Raw genomic sequence first — 21665 nt, 5'->3', positions numbered from 1 at the left:
CCTGATTGAAAATAGTCCCAGATGTCCACCCACATTCAGAGTCAGCCTCATCTACTGTATGTGGCTGTGTACTGCCCCTATACATCTGCCTGTGAGAGCAGCCATCATCTTTATCAGCGAGGACTTGCACCAACCCTATCCTGGGTGCAAAGGTCCATCTGAAATAGCCTGATCTTTATGTACATTTACAGCTGAATAGGCCAAAATTTCGTCTACATGCCAAAGACATGCCCACAACAAGTTTACGGTATGCTGGTTACAACCATCTAGCCACTAGTGGAGATCGGGCTGACTTCCATGATACTCTGAATTACCCCGCAGATCTGTAAAATGTGAATAGTCACCTCGGGATGCACAGTGTGAAAAATAGCAGATGCAGTTGCTTTGCAAGAGGTTCTGAATAAAGGGGTCTAGCGGTACTTTATCCTTGTCCACTGTACCTCCATTCAAGGCTTAGTTAATAGGCTCAAAAGTTCTTTGCGTTCACAGTCATGGGCACCAGCATTTTAAAATAATTGGGGATCACCTCCCTTCCCCCTATGAGACTTGAAAATGCCATGCATAGACGGGGTCATCAAGCAGCCACAGAACTGGTTCCTATGTTTACAGCCACTCTAGGAGGATCATTAAAATGTGCTGCAAGTCTCAGCATCTGGTTACCAGAGCAGTTATCAGAGGGGAGCGAGTGGCCATGCATACGTCATTATTAGTTTCATATTAGATATTCATTTCACAGCTCAATACTTTGTCTTTTTTATAACAATTTTCAACTAAGTTAAGTGTTGAGAACCCAATTTTGATTTGATCCTTGCTCTGGGTGGACACAATGTCTCTCATCTTTAACCTGCTGATAACATACGCCAGAGGTTCCCAAACTTGGTCCTCAAGGATATCCATGGTTGAGCGCAGATGGTTAAATCAGAATACTGAGGTACTAATTAAGTGACCTGTGCCCAAGCATGGTTATCCTTAAAACCTGGACTGTTAGGGTGCTTTGAGGACCGAGTTTGGGAACCTCTGACATATGTGCTTTAGCTATAATACATATTGTTACCGTTTTCTTGAGCGTTGCACTCACGCTCCCTCATTGATCCTCGCATGTTCTTAGAAGATCTTTTTGTTAAACCTCTTGGAGGTTTGTTGGGAGATTCGATGTAGTCAGATTCTGCCACATATTCATACGATGGTTGTCTGTTATACCCAGAGCTTCTGTTGGACATCCTCATACTCTGAGCACGCATCAGTTTGGAGGTATTTATTGAACGAGATATCTGCACTGAGCAGAGCTGGCTCCCCTGTGAGTAATAAATACAGAAACATTGTAACAGTACATTCTACCAAATATTACCTAAGCAAACTTCTCCCGCTCACTGAAAGCCTGTAGCCAAAGGCATTGCAATAGCTACTGTATAGCTTATGGTAAATGGAACAGCAAATACACAACAAAGGGGATTATTTGTGTAGAGATAAGCTGTTTGGTTTTGCAAAAAACCGAACGCACCTGAACTTGCTGGTTCTGAGTGGAATAAAGTGTTTTTCATTGCAAATAAGATTGCATATAAGAGTCCCTCCTTAGTGATCAGGTGCCATTTCATACAGGAGAGTGTATGAAGAGAGTGTGGGTTATAGTTTTGCTTCAATAGACACCAATAGAGAGATTTGTAGACAGATGGAGTGGGTGGTAAGGGGGTAAAACAACTGCAGGCATCTATGTCACTGTGTATGTGTTTGTTAGCTAGCAACTGCAATCCAGTACAAGATGCAAATAGGCCACTGTCACTGTGTGTTTCTTTGTCAGACCACTAGTAGCACCTGCAATCCAGTGCAAACAGGTTTTTGAGTAATGTTTGTTAGAAGTGAACTTGAAGTGAGCTGCACTTACATTTGTTTTTCACAAGGATATCTATCTGCATCTACACTGCAGTATATATTGTCAGTTGTGTATGAGGGCAGAGACTGTGTGATTTCAAACTTACAGACTTGTCCTCTTGTATCCTTGGTGCCGCTTGGGCAAATCACGACACGCATGCTATGAAAAGGTGCCTGCTAGCAGGCATATACATTGATTTCGAACCCTGTGATCCACAGGAATGTTTTGGAGAGGCAGCATATATTACTGTACTTACTGGGTGTAGTTGTGTTATATTAATAAAAAGCAAAATTCTGACAGCATGAAGACAAGGTTACAAGTCCCCACAAGAATATCACCACTATGCTCTCATAACTTACTAAGTGATCCTCAATTTCTACTTTCAACAATTATCAATTTCTATTCTGAGGCCTGTGATTTGCTGGTTAGGTTCAGTGTGTTTGAAAACCCACATTTGGATGCTTGTTTATTTAATAATTTTTTCCATGTTTCCAGTTTACTTTCCTTTTTATCAATTATTTTCCTTCCACTAAAACTTAGTACTCCACCTCCAATCACTTGTATCGGCCTGAAGCATGTGACTTGCTGGGTGGAGAAGTTTGTGATTAACTAATTTATTAATTAATTATGAATTTCTACTTTCTATAATTATCCATTTATATTGTCATGAGTACTGTGATTTGCTGTTTGGCTTCAGTGTTTTTGAAATACATTTGGATGCTTGTTTTTTTCAATATTTTTTTCCATATTTTCAACTTACTTTCCCTTTTATCAGTGCTTTAACTTCCATTAATCCTTAGTACCTCACCTCCAATATATTTTTAAGTTATTAATTTGTTATCTTTTCTGCTAGGTTATTCCTCTGCCTTGAATCACCTGTATTGGCCAGAGGCCTGTGATCTTCTGGTTGGAGAATTTTATGATTAATTTATTAATTATCATAAATTTCTATTTTCTTCAATTATCATTTGGCCTGAGGTCTGTGATTTGCTGTTTGAAGAAACGTGTTGGTGTGTAGGCTTTTATTTTTTAGGCTATTAGTTCTTGATTAATGAAAACATTCTATAGGGTCATATAGATTATTAAAATTACATCCTCTCTGCCACTGCTGTGCCACTATGTTTTATGGACGAGCTATATTCTTTTAAACTGTCATGTGTTTGTGCTGCTGCTCTGTAACTTAGTATAGCCAGCCAGCTTGCTGCAGCTTTTTCCCAATATTGGTGAAAACTATATTGTGAGCTGTGAAGTGGTCAAAATTGACTTGCAATTAATGTTATTTATGTTAACTATAGTGCAGGAACAAAAAATTATCCAAATTACTTGATTGTTTTGAATACATTTTTAAAGAAATCCAAAACAAAAAACTTGAGGGTGGTTTTGCCAAAACCAAAATACAATGATGATTTAGAACCAAAACACGGGTGTCCGCGCACATCTCAAATTATTTGCAATGCTCCATTGCCATCAACACAGCAACTTGTAACAAAATATTACATAAAGGGCACTGGCAAATGTAATAGAGTAGTATGATAGCAGCAAAGTGTTCTTGCTCTCTAGTTAACAGGGTATGCTGCTGATTTCCATTGGAAAAAAAATGTGAGCACTTACATGCAGTGCATGTGTCAGTGAAACAAATAAGAATGAGGCATCCCTGTGACTTATTCATCTAAGATACACACTGTATGCATGTGCGCAAAAACTTTGTGCCACAGCTCTTCTTTTTCAATGGAAAATCACAGCAACATAACATACTTAATTTCCCAAAAGCACAAATGTAAGGGACTAGCATGCGTCCTGGTAGTCCCCAGAGGGAACTAGAAAGAATCACCCACTTCAATGGCAGCACAGACCTATCCATACATACAGGGGCACCGAGAGGGGGGTGTGTGGATACTAATTACCCGGGCCTGGTCTTGCTGGAGGGGCCCAGCACTGCCACCCCCTCCCGCTTACCTCACAGCAGCCCAGCACACAATGCTGTGTGCTGTGCTGCAGTGGGAGACTGCTCGCAGCTGCTGTGCAGCAGCTGCAACAGTCTCCTGTGCAGGTGGGGGGGGAGGGATCACACTGATCGCGTCCCCCTGTGGCTTTGTGCTGGGCTGAGGGGCTCACAGCTGCCCCCTCCCCAGCACACAGCGCCGTGGTTTTAATTTTTTTATCCTAAGGGGGCATGACCACGCCTCCTTCAATTGGGCCATGCCCCCTCCATGGGTCTGGCACGTCTCTCAGCACCCCTGCATACATATATATATATATACATATATATAAATGCAGTGTTACTGAAACCTTTCAAACAAAAGAAGTACACACTCTCTTGTGACCCTAACACTGCCTAGACATACTTCACCTCACTAGTCACCGGCCAACTGGTCCGGCATCAGTCATCCCACCCACAGGTGATGGAAAGCTTATATAGTCCTGAGCTCCACCTCAGATCTAATTGGAATTAAACCCATAAGGCTGCTTAGACCATATCTGCTATCGTTGTTTTGCCTGCTAGAGACACAGTCAGCCCCAACCTGGGGCAGCTTTTCAATATACTGTAGCTCTGGAATTGTACTTACTAATTGTATATGCTAACGCGACAATCGGCCAAACTAATTTACAAATCTGTGTGTCTGAAAATGCAAGCCTATGCTCCCCACTGTTCTAGCATTCGCAGACGCAAATGTCATCATTAGTATCAACCCCATGATAGGTGCAAAAGATTGGTCAGAAACAGGTGTTCCTCTCCCATACTCAGGACTCAGAAACGCAAAGAACTGTAAGTACACACCAACGAGACTCCCATAACACTTCTATCAGAAACAGCCGATGCTTGCGCCTTGATACTCACCGCCTAATTCGGACACATCGTACATACCGGAATCGGTATGTTATACCGGTGTACGGGATGCTGGTGGTCAGAAGACCGACAGTGGCATCCCAATAGTGAAGATTCTGACAGGGGCAGGTAAGTAATCTAACTCCCCCCCACTCCCCCCCATCACTAACCCTTCCCCGGTGGTGCCTAACCATAATCTCCCTCCGGTGATGCCTAAAACTAACCCGCCTTCCCGCACCCTAAACCTAACCCTCCCTGGGTGTTGCCTAACCCCTAACCCTAAACCCCCTCCCTGTAGCCTAACCCTAACCCTCCCCAGTTGGTGCCTAACCCTAACTCCCTCCCCCCCCCGGAAGGTCCCACAACCCGCATACTTACCTATGGGATGCCAACGTCGGTATCTTGATCCCTTCGAGATGCCGGCATTGGTATTCTGACAGGCGTCGGGATTCCGGGGTTGGTATCCTGACGTCCAGGCATCCAGTCCACCGGCATCTTGCCAGGACCCCTACATACCATATATAGAGCACACATACTGTATATATCTCCATCAACGATATAAAACCATTAACCATCAGTGGCAAACCATTGTTGACGGCTATCCCTAGACAAAGCTGTCTCCATCTCAGAAATAAAATTGGGTACGTCGTGGGGAGTGGGGGTTCTGGGTACTCAGAAAGCCCCCTGAGTGCATCACTGCCGTGTTATGTATAAAACAATCAGTAAAGACTGAATGATAATTCCCAACTGAATATATACTGTAGCTTGAGAGGATTTGGCATGGTGTTTTGTTAGATCAGGAAAAGTAATACACATTGGTTACATTTTGTTTTATAGGACTGTATATATATTTTTTTATAACTCTAGTTTTACTGTACCTTCTCTTTCCACTTTGTCATTCGTTCACTGCAAGGGTGAGTTGGTAGAGGCTTCTGCTCCAGTTCTGCCCGTGCCAGGGACAGTTTGAATTGATTTGCTTCCAGAAGGTTAATTCTCATGTTTGTCTACAACACAGTAAACATGTAACTGAATATATCAGCTACCTATCATACAGTAGGCATAATCAAAAGGCAAAATATGTACACCAGTGCCAGATTAAAGTATACATGGGCCTGGAGCTGAAATGTATGTAAAGGCCTATTGTATGCCGACGCAAGTGGGGGGCACCAGGACCGTGGGGGTGTCACTAACGATGTGAGGGTGTGACCAGTGTTTTGGGGGTATAGTCTGCACAGGGGGTGTGGCCAGTGGAGAGGGCTGTGCAACTACCTTGATTCCCCTCAATCTCCCTCCCCTCTCTGTTTTTATCTCTAGTGTAATCTACAATTGAACAAAGGCAAACACCCCTGGTTACCATGAGCATAATATGGCGAAAATAGAAAAATGCCACTTAAATGAAGATGTAAATATAAAACACCTCTATTAAAGAGCATCACTTAGTGATGTTATAAACGTGAAATCTCGCTATTTAAAAGAAGACACCATACATTACTAATAGCTATACTGAGAACATACACGTATAAATATCAAATCCTGAAAGGTCTGTCCTGTCCCAAACATATATGTGCAATGGGAGCTGGGAAGCTCGCTTCCACTCCAAAGGTTCCTACTGCTAGGGAGATTGGATAGACCTAGCCAGAGAGAAGACACGCCGGACATCCGTAATGGGGTAAGTATGGGAGCAGGAGGCAGGGGTGGCGTGACGGAGCTGGGGTGCAGGATGGAGCAGTGGTTGGGGGGGACAACAGCAGAGGGGGGACGTAGCTGGACAGAGCTGCAGTCAAAATGGTAGGTGGGATGGAGCCTGCTTCAGTGATTTCAACCAGGTGACGTGTACTATGACGCTGCTTGTTAATTATTCACGCCTCTGAAACAGCGTTGAGACACTCAGGCACACGGCTGGTTTCAAAACCTCCACTCCCTCGTTTCCAGTGGCCTGCCCGTGTTACCACCCACAAACGGCCTCTCCTGTCACTCATTCAGCTGGGCTGTCTATGCTGAGCGAGCAAACGCTTCCCGATCTTTCGCAGTGGTTCGCGCATGCGCACTGCGATGTATACACATGCTCACAATGTGAACCATCAGCAGCTACTATCGAACGCTTTTAGCGAGCGGGTCGGAATCAGCTTCTCTGATCTTTAGGTCTTTCCATAGATTTTAATTTGGATTCAAGTCAGGTGATTGGCTGGGCCATTCTAGCAGCTTTATTTTCTTTCTCTGAAACCAATTGAAAGTCCACATGGTGGCGGGGGCAGGGCATGGCACTGCCAAGGGGGACAATACCTGGTGATGTGAAAATTTAAAATAAACAGGGAGAGGAGAGAGAAGAATACTGAAAGGGAGAGGAGGAATGTGAAGAAAAGGCAGGAGAAGGAAAGAAAAGAGCAGCAGAGTTAGGCAGAAAAGAAAGTAAAAGAGAATAAACAGTATGTAAGTTACTGTACTAAACAACTCAATACAACTTAACCTTCCTGGCCAAGTTTTCTTCAGGAAAGAGCCCTAAAGCCTGCAACCCAACACTTAAATAAACTCTGCACAGCCACACCCCTAAACTGTGTAATAGGTTAACCGACTGCATGTGATCATCACCCAAGCCAGCCCCCAGCCTTCTGGTGTAACCCACTCCTGGTTCATTCAAGCCCTCTGTTATTCTTCTCTGAGACCAATTGAAAGTGTCCTTGGCTGTGTGTTTGGGATCATTGTCTTGCTGAAATGTCCACCCTCGTTTCATCTTCAACATCCTGGTAGATGGCAGCAGATTTTTATCAAGAATGTCTCGGTTCATTTTTCCATTCATCCTTCCTTCAATCAAATGAAGTATGCCAGTACCGTATGCTGAAAAGCAGCCCCACACCATGATGTTCCCACCTCCAAACTTCACTGTTGGTATGGTGTTTTTGGGGTGATGTGCAGTGCCATTTTTCCTCCAAACATGGTGTGCATTATGGCATCCAAAGAGTTCAATTTCAATCCCATCGGACCAGACTATATTCTCCCAGTATTTCACAGGCATGTCCAAATGTTGTGCAGCAAACTTTAAACGAGCTTCAATAAGCTTTTTCTTCAGCAATGGAGTCTTGCATGGTGAGCGTGCATACAGGCCATGGTGGTTGAGTGCATTACTTATTGTTTTCTTTGAAACAATTGTACCTGCCAATTCCAGGTCTTTCTGATTCTCTCCTCAAGTGGTCCTTGGCTCTTGGACAACTCTTCTGATAATTCTTTTTACTCCTCTGTCAGATATCTTGCGAGGAGTACCTGGTCGTGGCCGGTTTATGGTGAAATTATGTTTTTCCACTTCTGGATTATGGCCCAAACAGTGCTCACTGGAACATTAAGAAGTTTAGTAATCATTCTGTAACCAATGCCATCAGTATGTTTTTGCAACAATAAGGTTGAGAAGGTCTGGAGAGAGCTCTTTGCTTTTACCCATCATGAGATGTTTGTTGTGTGACACCTTGGTAATGAGACACCTTTTTATAAGCCATCAGTTGGGACTGAACCAGCTTATATTAATTTGCACTGACAAGGGGCAGGATTGCTTTCTAATTACTGATAGATTTCAGCTGGTGTCTTGGCTTTCCATGTCTTTTTGCACCTCCCTTTCTTCATGTGTTCAATACTTGTTCCCTGTGTCATTTCACATTATCACACATAACTTAATTTATGGACATCTACAGTATTGTTTGATTTCTTTGCATGTGTGGATTACATGGGTTGTTGCTGACACTTGGTGAAAATGTCATTACAAATATATTTACTGAGTAAAATGTTGATATATATATATATATATATATATATACTGTATATATCTGCAGTCTGCACATAGCATAGCTTTTGCAGAGGCAGCACAGCACCACAGGAAAACTTCAGTAGGAGCTCCTGGCTCCTGATGAGGTCTTGATGAGGAGGAAACCTGACCTACTTTGAGAGAACACATCTGAGGCTGAACTGCCTAACTGCTCACTGAGTCCCATGGTGTGTCTGTCCCTTTGGGCGCAGCAGTGGGCGTCACATAGAAGAGACCTTATGTGGCGCAGGGAGGGCTTGTGAAGCCTTCCACTGCACCACCATTTGTGTTAATCCAATGATTCCTGGACCCCTTGCAGAGTGGCAGTGGCGGGGGCTATCGTGGGATTTAAATGTGCTGGACTTCGGATGGCTGCTGAGAGGCTGTGTAAAAAATTTTTTTCCTTTCTCCAGTGGATCCTGTGGGCCTGTTTTCATGGTAGGGCCCAGAGCTGCAGTTCCACCTGCCCCATTGTTATTCCAGCCCTGCTGTACACAGACGTTTCTACAAAGCTACAACTTGCATACATTTCACTGATTTGTGAATGGTCTGAGATTGGATGCTTTGCAATTTGGAAGCCCCTTATGTGTGCTTATTATGCATTCAAGGAGCAAAGTTGTTAAGGCATGTTTAACCTCTTAAATACCGAATATATTTTGTAACATAATCACCAAATCCTCGTTCACATATTTGCAATGAATTGGGTCCACCAGGAATAACTTATTTCTATAGCAAAGTGAAATTCATTCATATATTATTATTATTTTGCTTTTTTTTAGGTGACAGTTAGGGCTGGCTTTTACTAGCATATTAGAATAATGGTAACACCTGTTGATCTCAACAAGGTGTTCAAGCACGATCATAGAAAGTACATAGAGCCCTATAACTAATTTTTGTACATTCATCCCCTAATTTAATTTACATTAGACAAGTACAAATGGAAAAGAAAAATAAAACAAAATATGGGAGCACTAGAAGATGGAGGTAATGATTTGCCTAACGTGTCCAAGTGATTGGGGTCAAACTGAAGGTATACAGTACCTGTAAATGATATATATAAAATATACCTATAATAATAAAATCAAAATAAACAAAAATTAAATTAAAAATGGAAAACAGAAATAAACATAAATACAAATAAAAAACAATAATCCAAATATAATTTAATGAAATAGATGATAATAGAGGATGAAATAGAAATAGTATTTCCCGGACTAGAACTTCCAGTTCCACTTTCGAATATAGAAAATATATATGAAAGACTATAAAAAAAATATATATATATTTAATTTTTGTTCCTTTACAGATCTTCTGGTTTCATAAACCTGAGAGGTCATTACATTTTAAATAGTCAAATGAAAGACCCAATGAAAGCTATCATTGGCAATACCAGGCATTCACCAATCAGGGGGCTTCTTCCTTTAGTAAATAGATCCGAAAATCAGTTTTGCCCCCTAAAATGATTTAAAAACTGCAGGCATATGAAAACCACAGTCACAGTCATAGGGTGATTTATTCTTTCTAAAACTGAAAAGACCTACAAAAAACATTTAGGTTCTGAATGGTTTGTAGGTCAATCATTTCAGAAAGGTAAGAAGCAACCTTGGGAATATAAAAATGTAAAAATAGCAGAAAGGAGAGAGCTGAAGTCCAGGTGGAATAAATCTGCACCATTTTTCATACTTTGCATATATTTTGAATAATGCGTACCTCGTCTAGAAGAAAAACTGTTTCTTCCTCATTTTTCACATCTGAAAATGCTGGATTCTCTTTATAGGCTCTCAGCATTTTTTCCAACCCTAAAAAAAGTTATTATTATTATTATTATTATTATTATTATTATTATTATATTCATTTTCTAGTGAACAAAATAAATTTTATGGTTTGCATGAAAACGTTTTATTTATTTTTAAGGAAATATATACATGTGAACAATATAGAGTAGGTTTTTACAAACAATTATTATTAGAGAACTGAAATAAATAAGCAAATTATAAAACCATGTGAAAGGCTCATATCATTTAGAAATAAAGGGGATATTTATAAAGCTCTGAAATGCCAAGGGCAATACTTACTTTTCATACTTTTCTATAAAAGCGTGAAATCCCTTGCCTATTGTCAATATTTCATTTTTTCTACTGGTATCAATTCTTTATTAGTTGATGTAAAGTCCTTTTGTATCATTGTAAATAGGAAATTTCATAACATTATAGAGTGCAGGATGCATTTGTTTTTTACAGACTTGGTTTCCCAGTGAGTAAAATGGGGCTGCTTATGCATCACTTATTTGAAAGGTGCCACAAAACTCCACGGCAATGGACAATCATTATTACAAATCACATAAAATCCAAATCACAAATAAAGACATTATACTGTATATGAGTTGGTTGAGAGAGAAAATTCCATCAATTCCTCAAGAAAGTATATATGATGGAATTGGATATATGGACGGAGATAAAGCTAAAGAGAAATTGCACCAAATCATAAAGAATAAATATATATATTTAGACAGGGGAAACCCTAGCCTAGCAGGAACAAAGGAGGGCCTGTCGGGTCGCCGGGAATGCAGTAAGTATGGAATGGAGCAGGGGGAAAAAAAGGTGGAGAGGATGGAACTGGAGGAGGGGAGGGACAGAGCAGCAGACAGAGCAGGGGGCAGGCTGAGCCAGAGTGGGGGGTGAAGTAGGGCAGAGCATCTGTCCGTGAAGGTAGCATAATAGAGTGAGGGCAGAGCAGTGGATATATGGGTTGGAGTGGATGGAATTTATTTATTCATATATAGTTGTTTGCAGGAAAAAATATAAAAAATTGGGGAGTGTAAGATAGAAGATGTCACAATCAGAATATACAGCCATGGCCAAAAGTTTTGAGAATGACACAAGTATTGGTTTTCACAAAGTTTGTGGCTTCAGTGTTTTTAGACCTTTTTGTCAGATTTTACTGTGGTATACTGAAGTAAAAGTACAAGCATTTCATAAGTGTCAAAGGCTTTTATTGACAATCACATTCAGTTTATGCAAAGAGTCAATATTTGCCGTGTTGACCCTTCTTTTTCAAGCGCTCTGCAAATCGCCCTGGCATTCTGTCAATCAACTTCTGAACCACATACTGACTGATGGCCACCCATTCTTGCCTAATCAATGCTTGGAGTTTGTCAGAATTTGTGGGGTTTTGTTTGTCTACCTGCCTCTTAAGGATTGACCACAAGTTCTTAATGAGTCTGGGGAGTTTCCTGGCCATGGTCCCAAAATTTTGATGTTTTATTTCCCGAGCCACTTAGTTATCACTTTTGCCTTATGGCAAGGTGCTCCATCATGCTGGAAAAGGCATTGTTTGTCACCAAACTGTTCTTGGATGGTTGGGAAAAGTTGCTCTTGTAGGATGTTTTGGTACAATTTTTTATTCATGGCTGTGTTCTTAGGCAAAATTGTGAGTGATCCTACTCCCTTGGCTGAGAAGCAACCCCACACATGAAAGGTCTCAGGATGCTTTACTGTTGGCATGACACAGGACTGATGGTAGCGCTCATCTTTCCTTCTCCGGACAAGCGTTTTTCCAGATGCCCCAAACAATCTGAAAGGGATTTCATCAGAGAAAATAATATTTCCCCAGTCCTCAGCCGTCCAATCCCTGTATCATTTGATGAATAGGCCCCAGGGAGAGAGAAAGATGGTAGGGACACCACCAGGGCTCCAAAAAAATACTGGGCTATTCTCAGGCAACTTGTCAAGTAGGGAGAACTAAGGTACACTAGGAAGGGATTTGTATCTATTAGATTCACAAACTTCCAGCGATGTAAACCAAATCATGGAATAGGTTTGGAACTTATCAGGAGATATTATATCATCCATAGATCTATACATTTCGATTATTTTAAACCAGTCAGTAAGGTTCGGGGGAGGTAGATTTCCAGCGCACTGGTGTAACGGCCTTAGCTGTACTGTTGAAATATTTCAACAGCGATTTTTTAGTTCCTTTTTACTTTACTTTATAATTGTCCTAAATCCAATAGGTGTCAGTCAATTATTTCATTTGCTGTTATTGGTTTTATATCTTTTATCAGATTTATTTATTAGCATGTAGCAATAAGAATAAATTATATATAATTTTAACCATGTCGTTTAGATTTTTATATTTAGTTTTGTAAATTGTTTACAGTTTAATACCTCTGTGGTGATGAGCTAGAATACCCCTACATTGGTTACTATTAGCGCTGTTCAATTTCTTCTCTTGCTATATATGAATTCTATTGAAGATTGAGACTCTCCATTAAACTAGCTGCTTTTTTATTGACAATGCAGATCTGGTCAATCTTTATCCACTTTCATCAATGCCCAATAGTTTTACCATCAATGGCGGTATGATTACCTGCTTGCAGACAGAGTGCCACAGCTGTGCAGGGTAACCAGGCTGTCAGCCTGCAGCCCTGCGCCACTCATGGCTTACACACACATACAACACAGTGTGTGTGCCGGAAAGGGCTAGTTCTCTTCGCTGACTTGACAAGCTGAGCTCAGCTGTCAGTCAGCAACCCAGCCCCACCCCAGGCTCATACAATGTGCATGGATGGATTCTCATTTCTTCTGCGCATGCGCAAACATTCAATGGTTGAAACCATCGATGGTATGGCATAGCATAGATTACTACCATAAATGCTTTGTGACATTGTTGCCATCAATGGGAACCAATGATGGAGATCTCACCGATGGCCATGCCTAAGGTGCAGTCTCTACTCTCTCTCTCTGCAAATGTTACATAAGGGGGCAATTGCATTAATCATCCCCCATCCCAGCCTGTAGTCCACCACACATTTAAGAAATTTGTTTGGGAGGGGGAGTGGCTATGCCAACCTGATTTGGCCACGACTCCCTAGTGCCCGGGTCTGTCATTGTTCCTAACAGCCCTGTTCCTGAAAGGAGGGTTTGGTTAAGTCCATTTAGGTGTTGGTGTGTGGGCACGGATTTGGGTGCCAGTGCAGTTGGGGAGCAGGAGGCAAGGTGAATTAGAAGGTAAGGAGAGTGTGGTAAGTAAGTGAGATTTTATTTTCTGCATACGCTTTCTGGAGTTAATTTTGGGTGGTCCTGTTTTCCCGTATACCTGATGCAAGAGATTGTCTGATATCAGACGCAAGTGGGGATGTGCCTGAATTGCGTACGACTCTGGAAAGCTGTAGAATCTCATAGTTGCATATTCTCCGCTTGGACGCATACGCAGTACAACAGATCCAGACCACAAGATCTGTCTGCAAATAAGACTTCAGTGACAACTCTGAATAAGGCCCAACATCTTTAAATATCTTAAGATATGATAATAACAGATGTACATGAGGAGCAGACGTAGGCTGGCTGTGGTTCTACTCTGTTGTGGGAGTACAACTGATTTTCCCATTCTCTAGTGATGACCCACCAAAAGCCGTTATTACCTAAATGCCTCAAAGATCCTGCTGAGTGTTGTGTTGAATTAACCTGACAACTAATCCCTTCAAATGTATAAGTTTAAAGTAATGTATTCAGCAGAGAAGATACTTTTGTTCCATCTTACCATCCCTGTCTTTCACTGTTTTGTCAATGTCAATTTGAAGTCTTTCTAGCTTCATGTTTATAGAGGCGACTCTTCTGTCTTGATCCATAACAGCGGAACCATCTTCTTCCTACAGTATATAAAGAATGCACACCCACTGACATTTATTGTGTTACAAATGGGTTACATGTACGTTTCATTCAATAATAACTTACATAATAATCCAGCAGTAGGAATTCTGACTTGTTGTCTTCAGTAAATATGGTTGTTTCTTCCATGAAAGACTGAATATCCTTTTCAACATCAATGCTTTTAATTGCCTGGTCAATTTGGCTCTGACACTGTAAAATAATAGAAACAGCAATTTTTACATAGCAATACAATACCATACATGTCCTTTTTCCATTGTTCGTTAATTCTTATTGTTACCTCCTTTATATAACATTTACATTGAATTATGTACTGTTGCCTAGCAGCAAGTAATCTAAATACTGTTTTCTATATGACAATGAACTGAAAGATAAAAGGTCAGTGAGCTGATAAAAGTGCAATAGGTATAAAAGGTTAATATGCTGTTGTAGCTTGTTACACAAAAGATAAAACAAGGGCAGATACTTAGATGCAATGCTGCTTTTTATTCCCAGACTCTTATATCTTCTACTAATGTCACCATGGGCATTTCTAGAGAGGAGGGGGCCCGTTCGCAGTCTCCAACACGGGCCAACTCCTCTCTGTCCGGCGGCCGGCAGTGCACTAAGTGCACCCAGAGTCTATAGAGTATGCGCAGGTCACCAGGAAAATTACAGTGGCGGCCATTTTTCCCTGTACTGCGCATTTGCAAACAATGGGAAAATGACCGCCAATGTGGGACTCCGGAGAGGCAAGTAATACTATGGGTGCAGGGTGTGCGGTGCGGGGCCCCCATGCACCAATTATAGATACGCCCATGAATGTCACTGCAGCTGCGAATTTGTACGCAGCAGCTGTGCAAAAATATGCAAATGGCGCAGCCGCATGGATTTGTATTGAGATGTCCGCCAGCAGCTACGTAAATCTAAGCGACTGCATACAAAGACGCAGATCAGTTGGTTATTGGCCTTCTGACTGAGTAACCCTATGGTCGCAAGAACTGAGACACCAGAGTAATTTTTACTGCATACGGGATCGCAATCGCAGGCTAAGATACGCCCCGAAAATGGTCACAATGCACTTGCCACTGAAACGCCACCCCCCCCATTGCCGCCCACATATGGACCCTGAGTCCATCTCTGACTGAGACCCTCAGTTTGGGGTATGTCTTGTCTGCTGAATGAGATGACAACTAAAAAAACGCCTTACACTACCATTACACTAACTTATATACATTTTTATGTTCAAATAGCACACATTATAAAACACCAATAATTACACTCATTTACAAACTGCCAAAAATGCAGACACACTGTGCAATTTTATTGGCCTAAGCACATTTTAAGGTACACGCCACTTCCCAGAATTTGCAAGCACATCCGTCAAATCAATCTGCTTCTACATTTGCGTATACTCCGCAAAATGCGCAAGATGGAAACATTGGAAATGTCACATCAAAACCTACTTTCACTTTAGGACCAAATTCTTCATTAATTGAACCTTATCAGTTTTTCTAAAATTTAGCGTAATTTATGTTGGGTTTAGCTTCAATTATGTCTTAAATTATTTATGAAAGTCATTTAATTATCTCATTGTTATGATACGCAGCATCATCTTTGTGACTTTTGTCCAGGAATGATGATATTCGTCCATGCAAGATGACGTTTTGCCTCTTTCTGAGTTCCGTCTTTTTGGAGGGAAAAATCCGAACTCAACGTGCAAACTCGAACCTATCCGAGCCTGCACATCCCTAGTTTTAAGGATAGCCATACTTGAGCACAGGTGACTTAATTAGTACCTCAGTTATTTTGATTTAACCATCTGTGCTGAAGCATGGATATAACTAAAATCTGGACTGTTAGTGTGCCTTGAGGACCGAGGTTGGGAAACACTGTCTTACCAGCTGGAAGATTAAAACCCCTCATGGGTGGGGAAAAGACTGCGGGTAAAACAGGGAATGACTCCTTAATGTGAGTTCTCCAGCTTCTTTAAATAAACACTATTACACTGACATTGTGCTGCCATGAAAACTGCCTTTGTAGGATTTTAATGTTTTATTGTATCATTACAGGCACAGCCGTGGGCTATATTTATATGGACCTTTTTCCTGCTAGTTTGAAGGCTTCTTCAAAATAACTGCTACACTCAGAGCACTTTTAAAGTGCATATTAATCCTTTTGTCATTTTTCTCCCATCTCATACCCATATTTAGGGGCCTATTCATAATCACTAATGGACCTGGTACACGTGCAGAAACGCTAGTTCTGTATGTTTTTGGTAACCGGCCCATTCATTATTAGGCCTGATGAGCCGACTAGTATTACAGTTTTCAGAGCTTGCCTACGGGAACCTACGCCATCTTCAGATCCACAGTGTCACTGTGCATGCATTAACTCAGGTCATGAATGCGTAGTGTAGCATTGTTAGGTATCGCAGATACAGTTGATTTTCGATCAGCTGTCCCCACTCCAGTAGCTACATATCAACCTTCGCAACTCGCGACGAGTTGGATACTTAAGTATCGGGGGCCAAATAGACCCCTTAGAATGATACGAGAAACCACATGAAAATATGTAAAAATGCCTAAAAACAAATTAAAAAGCATATGGGGATGTTAATAGTTTTTAAATTTTGTGTTCATGCATGGTAATTGCATGCCTAAAGATGTTTAAGGCACCTTTATGTTGAAAATTCTAGGTATATTGTCTTTAATTAATATCTGTAAACTCCAGAGTGACTTTAGATCTGACTATATAATTAAATATTATCTCCTAGATTCATGGGATGCTGTTTTGGCTCTGTTTGTTTGCATTAGAATTTTATGACTTGTATCTGGTGTGAGTGATGTTATTGGGGGTGGGTGCAATCAGTGACTACACATGTTATGCTTAACTATATAAACAGTAGGTTACAAGGCTGCAGGCTTGTACAAGGCTGCATAGGTTTTTATTTCAAAGTGGGGGTTTTTTCTAAGTGGGACTACATGTACAGCATAACTTAAAGAGTTAGTCTGGAGTTCTTACTAGCTATATCCTCTGCGATCAGTGAGGGATGATGATTTGACGGATTTCCCCATTCTTTCATTGCAGGTAAACCTCTATTTGCACCAGGCATCTATTATAGAAATACCAATTCTGTCTGGAATACACTGATTTTCTAGGTAAACCTCTATTTGCACCAGGCATCTATTATAGAAATACCAATGCTGTCTGGTTACACTGATTTTCTAGGTATATTGTCTTTAATTAATATCTGTAAACTCCAGAGTGACTTTAGATCTGACTATATAATTAAATATTATCTCCTAGGTTCATGGGATGCTGTTTTGGCTCTGTTTGTTTGCATTTGAATTTTATGACTTGTATCTTGTGTGGTTGATGTTATTGGGGGTGGGTGCAATCAGTGACTACATATGTTATCTTAACTATATACTCAGTAGGTTACAAGGCTGCATAGGTTTTTATTTCAAAGTGGGTTATTTTTCTAAGTGGGACTACATGTACAGCATAACTTAAAGAGTTAGTCAGGAGTTAAACAGGAGGAAGACAGGAGGACAACATTTTAAAAGAACTCTCTATAACTTGGAAAAATTTGCAAAGGATCTTCTGAGCTTCTGCAAACCCTGCTACTCAGCCACCAGCTTTCATTATAACCTGGACACACCTTTTGCCAACACCCTGCTTCAGCATTGCAAGCAACTACCTGCTTGCTGAACATTTAATTCTTGTATGTTTGTGTTTCTTCTCTACACTGTTTAAATCATTCCAGTAGCACTGTCAATTTATCTTTATACCACTGTAGTATCTACCATTGTTTTACACCTATACCTTTTTGTTTTAATCATACTTTATACTTCTAAAGTCTTGCAACTTTAACAGCTCTAAACTCCTTTTTTGTGTATAATATACTTTTGTAGTTGTGCCTTTACATCTTCCAGCACTGTTCTTCCTTTTCTCTGATTTTGACATTTGAACTGTACTGCTCCTGCATCTCACACTCATTATTACTACTGACTTTTCCCTCCCCCCAACTGCCTCATCTACACTATGTATCTTTTCTTCTACTCCTCCCTCACTCAGCAGGTACATTATTTTCTCCTCTACCACCAGTTTTCACCTCTTTTCTCCATCCATAGTCCCCTCTACATTCTCCCCCTCCTTCCCGTCCTCTGTCTCTCTTCATCACATATAATTCTCTCCACTGCATCTCCCACAACTCCAATATTATTTACTTCCATGGTCCTGCTGCACTACCACTAAACCTTGCACCCTCTCATTTCTCCAAGTTACCTGTCCTCTTCCCCCCCACACCACACTAAACCTCCACCTTACCCACCACCTGCTGTCACCCTTCCTCATTCAGAAGCCAGCCACATACCCCACACTCCTTATCCCCCTGCTCTAGATCAATATCACCTCTACACTACATCAACCCTAATAATCTCATTCTCCTCTCGCCTCTTAACTCTGTCTCTCTCTCCTGTTCCCTCTGAAAAGCCAGTTTTGTCTATAATAAACTGGTCCCCGTTCATGAGCACTTCCTCTGCAACGCCTTGATTCTCCTTGTCATCACCAAACCCTGGATTTACCCATCTGACACCACTGCTCCTGCAGCTATCTTCTTTGGGGGCCTCACATTCTCTTACACACCCTGGCCTGGAGGTTTCCATGGTGGTGGTCTTGGGGTCCTGCTATCCTTGGGTCACTCCTACCAAGTCTTACCTTCTGAACCCTCCATCACATTCTTTCCATTCAGCACTCATGACATTTGCCTCTTCCAACTTCTTCAAGTAGCTGCCCCTTTTTTTTTGTCTCCCTGGCCTTCGTTCAAAATTCGTCCATCACTTGGTTTCTGGCTCTTAATCTTCAAATGGGCTCTCAAGACCCATTTCTTCCTCAATGCTTTCCAGCGCTCATCCTAACCCACTACTCTATGCTCCTTCCTCACTATCTAGCCCATCTGTGTCACCCGTTTGTCTGACCCTCCCTTTTAGAATATAAGCTCTCACGAGCAGGACCCTCTTCCCTCACTTGCTTCTTCTTGCCTTACTTTTAGTTTAATTTACAATGGAACCTAAAACTTTTTTACCGACACCCTGCTGCTTATTTAGGTGTTATGCAGCATTGTTTATAAATCATATACTTGTCCTGCATTGTTTGTACTGTTAATAACTGTTGTCTTGTGTGCTCATTTGTTTCTGTACTTTGTGAGGTGCTGCGGAACCCTTACGGTGCCATATAAATTAAGGATAATAATAATTAATGAAGTACTGTATCCGTTTTTCACAATAACATGTTCCCTGGGTGGTGCTATTTTATTACAGGGTGGTATTATGTTTTTTTATTCCTGGGCGATACTGTTTTATTACTAGATGATGTTGTTTTACAACGGTGTGTTTCTTTTTTATTACTGGGTGGTGCTAATTTGTAACTGTATGTTTTTTGTTTTGCCACTGGGTGGTGCTGTATGTATTACTAGATGGTGCTGATTTATTACTTGGTGATGCTGTTTTTTTACTGGGTGATGCTGTTTTACCACTGGGTGGTGCTATAATAAATTACTAGATGGTGTCGATTTATTACTGGTTGATGCTGTTTTATTACTGGGTCGTGCTGATTTATTACAGAGTAGTGCTGACCTATAACTGTAAGGTGCTGTTTTGTTACTGGTTTGTGCTGTTTTATTTTTGGGTGCTGCTGATTTATTACTGTGTGGTGCTGTTCTATTACTGGGTGGTCCTTTTTTTATTGCTGGGTGGTGTTTTATTACTGGTTACTTGTTGGTGTTGTTTTTTTTCAGTGAAGTGCTGATTTATTACTGGTTACTGTATATATTATTGGGTTTTGATTTATAGCATTTTAGTGCTAACTTACTACTGGGTGGTGTTGCTTTATTATTGGTTAGTGCTGACTTATTAATGGTTTGGGCTGGCTTATTACTGGTTTGTGCTGGCTTATTACTGGGTTGTGGTTGCTTTATTATTGGGTGGTGTTGCTTTATTACTGGATGGTGCTGATTTATTACTGGGTGTTGTTGCTTTATTACTTGGTGTTAATGTACAGTATTACTGGTCGGTATTGATTTATTACTGATGGGGCTTGAATTATTATTGGGTGGTATTGCTTTATTACTGGGTGGTGTTAATTTATTACTGGTAGGTGTTGACTTATTACTGGTCTAGGTTGAATTATTACTTGGTGATGCCAATTAATTTACTCCGGCAGATGAAATGAGAGGCATTGTACAAAAAAGAAAACTCTGTTCTAGAATGGATAATAAATAATGTAGCATGCTTCTTTTATGCTTTAAATGTACTTATCAATCTAAAATATATTTTTATTATCAATGTACAGTACCATGCTCTGAGTGACATGATTTACTTACTATGTTTATTGTTTGTCCATAGCTTAAAACATGCTGGTTGTACAATGTTAGAATATGAGAAAGCATTTGTATTCTCTCTTTTTCCAGATCTTGAATACTCTGAAATCAAAAAGTGATAAAAAAATGAATAATTTTAGCAAAAGCAATATCAAAAAGCAAATAAAATATCAAATATATCAGGACACATACCAAACGGCAATTACAACACCAAAGAAAATAATTTCAGTGTGAATAACATACTGTATAATACCGTAATGTTAAAAGAGGAAATACATTACAGAACAACATGTTGGATTTCACTGATTTGCCGATCACAGTCAAAATATGATCATGATCAGCAAATCATGTTATTTTAACATTTAGAATTTCACAGATTCACAGACAGATCGGCAACCATCAATGGATCGCCGCTTCTGGTATGATCGGGGGATCGGTGAATCAACCGGCAGATGTATGGGGCCCTTAACTCTGACCCTCCCCTTCCGCAGCTTAACTCACACTTCCCCCCTAGTGCCTAACCCTAACCCACCAGTCCGCAGCCTATCCCTAACCCTTTGCTCCCACAACTTAACCCTAATGTCGACATTCTGCAGAATGTCGACATTTTGATCATGTTGACATTCTACAGATATCGACATGTTCCATGTCGACATATCAACAATGTCAGCATCATAACTGTCAACATTGTGGTGTCAACATTATGACTGTTGACATTGTGACTGCATCCCAAGAACTATACATGTGGACAACTCTCCCTCTGAGACTAAAATATTTTAATGAAAAGTTGTACTGTATAGTTTCCATATGGAATGGTTTGAATCCACCTGGCAAAAGGAAAGAAGGGTAAAGGGAATTAAAAAAAAAAAAAAAAGATTTTTAGCAGTTAATTATCAGCTGTGGGGTGAGACCCCGTTTACACTGCAACCTTGGACCTGGGTTATTTCCAGGTCGGCCCCGTTTACACTGAACCTGGGTCTGCCCTGCATAACCTGTGTATAACATTAAAAATGGCCTCATTCACAAAGATGAGGTAATAAATAATGGATGGTGACTGCTCACTGAAGCTCCAATCAGCAACTTTTGTGTTTGATCCGGGTCGGATAACCTGCTGTTATGCGCTGTTATGCCCTGTTTACACTGCACCG

At 40.8% G+C, this 21665-nt stretch overlaps 1 protein-coding gene across 1 annotated transcript in view; it reads right to left on the bottom strand.

Annotated features, from left to right (window-relative positions):
- The window catches only part of NOSTRIN (nitric oxide synthase trafficking), a 79154-nt gene that overhangs the window by 7268 nt on the left and 50221 nt on the right, over positions 1–21665 (bottom strand). Inside the window, exons 9-14 of the mRNA XM_088474900.1 lie at positions 20521–20619; positions 14223–14348; positions 14029–14137; positions 10198–10286; positions 5576–5701; positions 1055–1295 (exon numbers count right to left, since the gene is read on the bottom strand). Coding sequence (XP_088331026.1) covers positions 1055–1295; positions 5576–5701; positions 10198–10286; positions 14029–14137; positions 14223–14348; positions 20521–20619 — 790 coding nt within the window. The remainder of the gene's footprint in view (positions 1–1054; positions 1296–5575; positions 5702–10197; positions 10287–14028; positions 14138–14222; positions 14349–20520; positions 20620–21665) is intronic.

This window comes from Taudactylus pleione, unplaced genomic scaffold (assembly GCF_031769625.1).
Source record: "Taudactylus pleione unplaced genomic scaffold, aTauple2 ptg000156l, whole genome shotgun sequence".
Lineage (NCBI taxonomy): Eukaryota > Metazoa > Chordata > Amphibia > Anura > Myobatrachidae > Taudactylus > Taudactylus pleione.
This window is presented reverse-complemented; position numbering and strand designations above follow the sequence as displayed.